We start from the raw sequence: 8141 nt of genomic DNA on the forward strand, positions 1-8141 counted from the left end.
AAAGAATAGCTGCTGAAAAGTCTTGAAAAACATTTGTCATTATTAATTTATTATAAGTATATCCACAGTGCAATGTTAAACGAGGGAAGATGGATTTATTAGACAATAGTTTCTTATTTTCTAGTCGTATAATAAATATCCACCGACACATATGTATGGAAATACTTATTCTTTTTTATTTTTATAATATACAGCACTAACACAAACATCATGAACATTTATTCTTGCAAAGGGATAAAAAGGACTCATTGGAAACGAGCACCCATATAATTCGATTACAACTTGTCCCACATGAATAACGTACAACTGCAAGGGAATCCGCGTTATTATGGTAGAACGAATTCTTTGCTAATACGAAAATGGCTATCCTATACTACGTCGGAAGGATATATTATGTCTCAATAATGGACAGCCGTAATTTTGTCAAATACACGGTTTGCAGTATTCGTAAAACTATTGGTGGGTGGTAGTTCCAATGAAAATGGATGATTGTTCATGGTAGATGAAAGTTGATATATGATAAAATATTTCATATGTATGGGTCGCTCGGAAAGTTAATGTATATCGTACTACGTAGATTAACGTTAAAAATTGCTACTTATTTCTTATTTTCCCGCCGCTTTCTTTCGTTGAAAATTCCACGTTATTTGCACGCGACACGAAAAGCGTTTTTTCGAATATAGTTCCCTCGTATTATCAAAATGTTCATCCTAATATTTTTAAATTATTCAATGCAGATAAATTGATATTAACGTAGAACGCAATACGTATGTTTATATACTCTTAGATATGGAAGGAAACAAAGTGCATTATAAGCATTTGATAGCTTTGTTTCTTTTACCGAAAAGGCAAAAATGGTATGCAAATAGCAAACAAAATGGCACACTAGCGTTGTAGTTGAAATTATACCCCCTTGAGCACGGCTTACTTATGGGTGATCTCTTCTATGTTTATACATATGTATGTTTTGTATGTTCTTTATGTATATATCTTTTTCTATGTTTTTAATATGTTTTTACATGTATTTATGCTTTTATATATTTTTTATATCTATGTTTTTGTATATGTTATATTGTTACGTTCTCCAACATGTACTTTTACGTCTGTTTTAACATAATGTATATATATTTCTTATGTTTCTTATGTACATATATTTCTGTAATAGAGATACAGTATGGCATTTTAGTATTCTCTACAGAAATATTCTTTTTCTTAATTTCTCGTGTTTTATATGCTGCATATGTGCGCATAATTTTGATCATGACGATGATTGTTTATGATCATGTTTATCGATTTGAAATTATTTTATTACTTTATAAGGATATTTTATTTTTTGTTTTTTTTTTTATATGATTACAATATATGTTAATATTTTACTTGTTATATGTATATTTACTTGTGGTTGTTTATATAGATTTATATGTATGTATATTTATATTTATATATTTATATGTATATTTACTTATTGTTATATGTATATCTACTTGTTTTCATATATGTATAGTTTGATTATTTTTATTTATAAACTTGGACTTTCACATTATTAACTGATGACCATTCAGATTTTTGTTTGAAAATTTATCGTTTTAATTGATTAAATGGGAATATTCTTGCTTGCTTTTTAAATTAATTTTAGATTTTTGTTTCAGTTGTTTTGTTTTAACTGAAGATATCATGAATGTAACGTGTCTGTTTAATGTTTCTATATTGTTCAACTCAATTGTGAATTAATTTTTCATTTCAATGTATTTATTGTAATTCTGAATTGTTTAAACGTCGGCTTTTCTGTTTGATATAATTATTATGCATTGTGAGTGGATGGACCAGCCTGAATTCTCGTCTCTTATGCACAATAATTTAATTTATGACATATAAATTTTCACTGATAATATTAATTCAATTATGCAAGCGAATTGTTGTTTGTAGTATGTTTTACATTGATTGGATCACCATTCGTGGACCATGGAGTAGCGTTCGCTTTCGCTACACGTTCCTGCTCGTGCATTACTCACACATTTCAAATATTGCGCTCACAATTATACCAGCTGACTTACTTACGTATTGCCACTCTTTCATGTTGTCAGTCGGCTTTCCTGCTTCTTCGCGAGCGGTTTGAATGGCAAGTCTTACGTGTGTTGCGTGATCGGTCTTTTAAACATTCAGTTTATGAAAATTCAATTTTCAGTGTTGTTCTTTCCATTAGTAAAGAAAGGTGATTAAGAAGATGCACGTGTCTAAGGAAATTATTATTGCGGTGCTGGCCATTCAAATGGTTTCCTCTGAATCAGAAGGTCTTCCAGGAATTTTGGGAGGAATTGAAAATGTCGCCAACAGTGCTACTACTTTTCGTAAGTAATTTTAAAAATAATTCTAGTTTTATTTCCTCTTTAAACAATTTTCTTTTACACTGATACTGGGTTTCTTTTTTAGTTTGAGCCTTGATCTTCGTTGCTTCTTCAAATCTTAAATAATTCAATGGAATTTGGAGAATGATGGGAGATGATAGAATGTTTCTTATTTTGCTAAACTTGATTCTCAATTTGTAAATCTATTGTTTTTTTTTTATCTCCCCTTATTTAAGTAGTTTCGTGCGAAATTGATTCTGATTTCGATTTTTTAATTTCAATTTCTGTTAGTTTGAAATAAATTCTGAACAATTCAATGCAATTTGGAGAATGATGGAATATTGTAGAGTACTTTTTGTTTTGCTACATTTGATTTTCAATTTGTAAATCTGTAGAATGATTTCTAACTATGGAAATGGAATAAAGTGTAACAAGATATAAAGCCAATTATGGAAGTTAGCCTCGTCCAATTATTTTTAACTCGTTCATAGAAGAAATTACTTTCACTTAGATATTATACTGTGATCTGATTTAAAAAGTAATCTCCAGTTTTATTAGATTTGAAAGTTTTGTCTTACACGTAGAAATCTGTATCTTAATTTACACAAATTATAATGAATATTATCTTTTTTGTTTCATGTTCGTCATTTGTACGATATATACAAACATTAGTTATTTTGCAAGTAAAATAAGCATCGTTTTTGCTCTGTTATTAATCTTTGAAGAAATATGTTATTCTGAGGAGAAATCAAGGTTTTGTCATAAAGACATTTTAGAAACAAGAAATTAATATTTCGCAGATAAGATCAGCGAGATAATAAGATGATTCAGAAACAGTAGTAGTCATACGTTTTTTTGTAGTTTGAGCGTCATTTTATAATCATTATCAACCAGACCTGTATATCCTTTTTATTGTATAACTACAGCAATTGTCTCATTATGCCCGTGATTGTACGCTGTGCAAACTCAATTACTGCGAATCTGAAAAATCACACGTACATTCCAATGTTCGTGACTGTATCGCGTCCAAGTAATCGTTTCCTCATTTTTTCCGCTCCTTCGCATCATTTTACTGCATCATTCGTCATGTTTACATTGTCGATACGTTTTCATTTAATGGTTACTTAGCATTATGTAAAATTCATCGAGCTTTTAAATATCTGCAAGTTTTCTTTAAGAAAGTTGTTCGCATTAATTTCATTATTTTGAATAATTATTTTGTTTGGAGAAATGTATTATTTCTAGAAATTTTTTAGATTTTTTAAAAATAATCTGTATTTGCAAAAGAATATTTTTAAAATACTTCATCTTACTGTATTATTATTGTATTTTAATTTTCCGAGTTCAGTTACTCAATCTTCGTCATTCACTACTGCATACATTAGTTTTCATTTGGAAGCCATTATCGTGGTTAATAACTCGGTTTGACCCTTGCTCAAATGTCACAAGTACACTCGTGAAAATGAGAAGCACCTACGCTGAATTTATGACCAATCGACCGTTTGTTGATCGTTTGTCAGGGAAAGGAGTTGTGTTTTATTGGAAACTTTGCGTTTACTCGTTTGTTGCAGTGTCAGGACTTTTGCAACGACAGAAAGAATTGATACACCGCGTTACGGACACGGCCTCTAATTACAGTATGTGACACTTTCACAGTCATAGTTTCCAAATTATTCCATCAGCTATATTTCCATTTCATTATTAATATTTATTTAAATATTAATATTTTCATCACAAAATTTGTATTCACGTTAAATTAATGTTTACTCGAAACTCAGTTAAAGTTGAGTTCAATGTTAATTGGATTTGTAATGGCCAACAATTAGTCCAAGGATATTATCATGAAAATGGAATGAAGCTTGGAAAGTTGCCTCTATAAGAAAGCTAGTATTGCACCATGAATGCAATAGCATTTTTAATGGACAAGCCTAATGCGAGTTTCAGTTGCTAACAACATCGTTCAGTTGCGATAACAACCGGTTGCGAAAATCTCAAGAGCTTCTTCTGAAATATATCCTTGCTTTGGCTAACATCAATTTTCTGATAATTTGGTAGTACCACTGCTTGGGCAATACCTCATAGAAAATACTACATCAGCCAGCAAACATAATTGCAATTCCAGAGCACGTTGACAACCTTCAGGCTTATTTTTCCTGTAAAGCCAATGAAATCAACTTTTTACCGTACAATTTGACCTTCCTAATTCGATATGGGTATTTATTACCAGTTGCTATTTTTCACAAGAATACTTTCTGCATCACCATCAATCTCCATCCTCCGCTAAATCGCTTTATTATGACTATCAGTGCTATTGTAAGTATAATTATTAAAAACAAAAAAAATAATAAAAAGTAAACGCTGTACCTTTTTATTGTTTTAGTTAACACCGCGGTGGAGACGCCGAGGAATCTTCTCATCAACGCGACTAAACTCACCACTGGTTACAGTAGGTATTCTAAACTATAAGCTCATGAGAGTATTGCACCACTTGTAGAAACGTTTCGCGAATACATTACATTGAAATTTTGTTTCCAACTTTGTCAATGTAATTAATAGGTTGCGGATTTCTATGCATTTATGGGAAATTTGAAAATGTAAAATTGTACAGAAGGCACATAATACGGAAAAATATATAAAATTTTCAAAGTATAGTGCCTTCTATAAATAGGTAAGAGAATTTTCTATCTACATGTATGAAAATATGAATTTGCATAAAAAACCGCAGTCTAGTAATCATGATAATCAAATTTCATTTACAATGCTAATGAAATTTTCACATGGTCTTGTACAACACACATAGTGTATTCACGAAAAGTTTGAATGCTTTCGTGAGCCAATGTATGTAATTACTGCAGTCGACACTAATTGAGCAAAGGACAGTTGACAGCGCAGCCTCGAAGGGTCTGGAGTTGAAAATTCGAAGGTTCATAGACAAACTTCGTACCAGAATGCCCTATGGGATACCAGAACTTGGAATCCCACCTTTGGAACCGTATCGTCTTGATGAACTGGACATACATGTAGACAATTTGGACATAGGGAAGTAAGTTAGAGAATTGATTAAGCTTTGGTCACGTTGAAGGTCATGAAGAATTCCTAAACCATCATCTCTGCTTTAATCCGATGTACTTTGAATATCAAATGATTTTCTGTCACATTTCCGGTATTGGAAGAAGTCGTGCGAACTTCCCGGAAGTTGTTGGTATGTTCGCTAATGAACGACTTCATGGCTCTGTCAGACTTCTAAAGTTTGTGAGAACCTGAGATTATATGGCAGATAAGTTTAGGAATTCTCCAGATAGAGAAAGTCGAGACTAGGAAGTCACGTTTGCTGGAGAGTTTCATGCAAATGTGTGAAAAATCAGCCGAACTTGACTTATGTGAGTCTTACGTACTCAAATACCGTGTGTTCAGACTATTTCAAGCTTCTAAGTACTCAAAAAATTTAATTTTTATGTTGAACCAGTTTTGGAATAGTCCAATTTGGAAGTCCAATTTGGAAGTCCAATTTCTCGGCCATCAGACTCAAATAAATAAATATAATACATACATAGATACTGAACATTTTTTTTTTATGTCTGCTTATTGTTAGGAATATTTCCAAAGCAAGATAAAAAGGAACATCCTGTATGAGAGGAAGAATAACTTTTTATATAATACCTATTCTCACGCTATCTGTTCAAATTAGTGGCTAACATTGTATTGAATTTTTCAGCATATCCATCGTTTTGGAGGATATCGTGCTATACAACTTGTCGACCTTCGTGATCAACAAGGCGAAACTATCCTTGATCGGACCAACATTTGCGGCGAATATTTCTATTCCGGAAATATACGCGGAGGGCCTTTACAATATATCCGGAGTCCTGGGAAACACAGTCGATTTGAAAGGTGCTGGGTCTTTCAAAGCAAATGTATATGATTTCCAACTGTATGTGAACAGCTTATTGGGATTCCACAAAGGAGTGTACTTGAAGACCTTTGACATGGACTTTTCATTGAGATCCATCGATATCAATTTGGGAAATTTCATGGATGATGATGAATTGTCCGACGTCATGAACAAGGTGGGATCACTTTATCAAATTACCAATAGTTAGTGGTTGGTTTGTAATTTAGGAGCTTTAGTGGATTGAATTAGAAATAGACTCGAATTTGAGTATATGACTTATGCAACATCTATAAATAATTTGTAACCAACTTTGCTAATTTTATATTTCAATAATTCACAATAATTTTTATTATTATTATATTCACTGTGTGAAGAAGATGATCAAGCAGAAAAGTAATTTTAGTTCTCTGATAGATTGAATTAATTAGAAAACAGTATATTTCAGTACTTATCTTCTGTACCATGGTTTGACGAAATGAAAAAAAGACCAGGATACAAATAATTTGTAATAAAAATCTTATCAATTTTTATTTACTTCGATATTTCTTACGAATTTTTATTGTTGTAATATTTATTTTGTTGAAAAGTTGTTAAGGCAGAAAATTCAAGATAATGTAGTTATTTATTTAATTTTAATGTTCGAAAGTAACAAATTGGTAGGGCAGAAGGGTCGTGAAATTGAATTTGCATACATTTATCCGTAGGTCTTTAAGGAGTTAACACCAAAGGTCATAGAAGTTATCAAGCCGGACATACTTCCGGGTATCCAGAGTTATGTAGGTAGCAAAATTAACGAGACCGTCCATCAAATTACCCTGAAGGACATAATTAGTGTGCTGGGCAATAACGAAATCCGAGAATTTACGCATATTATTGCGGTGTAAATATATTTCTAACGAATTCTATCATTTGTAAAAAGTTTAAAAAATAATACCAACGATATTTAACTATATATATAACTATATATTTAACTATTTATAGAATTCAATTTAGTATGTTTTTAATTTGAAGTCAAAGATAGTCATTTGTTTTATTCTTTTTAAAAGATCTTTTCCTCCTTTGAAAGATCTTAAAAAATTTGTCAATAGTTACATTTTGAAAAATTGCATTTCAATAAAATAGTCGTTGGGAGTATTTGTTAAATTATGAGTATCATAAAGTAGGTTCTTTAAAAAATGATTTCAGATATGAAAATTTTGTTATATAAAAATAGAATTTCTTAAGACAGCACAAACATTAATGTTTCTTTAAGTGTACTTTTTTGAAGTAAATCTTGTCTGTATTTCTTACAATTTTGGAGATATTTAGTGGTAAGTAGAGTATGGTTTTTTAATCTTGTAGTTTGTTGTAGAATCTTGTCTAAGCTTTTTAGTAGTACTGTTATAACGTTGTTCTGAATGTTTCAACATGTTCTTAAAAATGTACTTTACTATATGGGAAATATACAAGTTCTTATTAGATATATACAGAGTAGTATCTCTTTTCGCCTCTTTTCTTGTATTCTAGCCACTTTCACCAGTCCTTCAAATATTCCATACACTTTTTGAATATTACACATCATATCGAACGTTTAATGTTTCTATTATTCACAAACTATAAAAGTAAAAAAGTAGAAAAGTATTTATAATGTCGTGTTGCGAAGGAAACATGAAGATAAACTGGGTATTAAAGAATATTTTAAAGAAATTCAAAGCTCTTTAAAGGTTCAAAGGTTACTAACAATAATACAAACGTAAAATGAGACATTACTTTTCCACTCAGATTCAATGAACTTGCGCCGAGGGACAAAATTGCTACACTTCATGCTTAATTCATTCATTCACGTGCTGGCCGAGAGTGGCATTCATAATTTCTCGGCATAGAGTGTGAAAGTGACTGGTCCTTGAGTCAAATCTTGTTTAATT

General features: G+C 31.2%; 1 protein-coding gene across 5 annotated transcripts; it reads left to right on the forward strand.

Moving 5' to 3' along the window:
* Positions 1-2020: 2020 nt before the first annotated feature.
* On the forward strand, positions 2021-7701 carry LOC126925788 (uncharacterized). 5 transcript variants are annotated; one of them, XM_050741762.1, is made up of 7 exons: positions 2021-2119; positions 2186-2348; positions 3917-3982; positions 4726-4791; positions 5226-5388; positions 6061-6412; positions 6942-7701. In XM_050741762.1, the coding sequence occupies exons 2-7, from the start codon at positions 2225-2227 to the stop codon at positions 7119-7121; spliced, it is 951 nt and encodes a 316-aa protein (XP_050597719.1). In that variant the 5' UTR covers positions 2021-2119; positions 2186-2224; the 3' UTR covers positions 7122-7701. The 5 variants fall into 5 exon arrangements, with proteins under 5 accessions (XP_050597719.1, XP_050597717.1, XP_050597720.1 ...); XM_050741760.1 differs by having other exon boundaries at positions 2070-2348; XM_050741763.1 differs by lacking the exon at positions 3917-3982 and having other exon boundaries at positions 2072-2348.
* The last annotated feature ends 440 nt before the right edge of the window (positions 7702-8141 follow it).

Source organism: Bombus affinis, chromosome 16 (genome assembly GCF_024516045.1).
Source record: "Bombus affinis isolate iyBomAffi1 chromosome 16, iyBomAffi1.2, whole genome shotgun sequence".
In the NCBI taxonomy this organism is placed as follows: Eukaryota; Metazoa; Arthropoda; class Insecta; order Hymenoptera; family Apidae; genus Bombus; species Bombus affinis.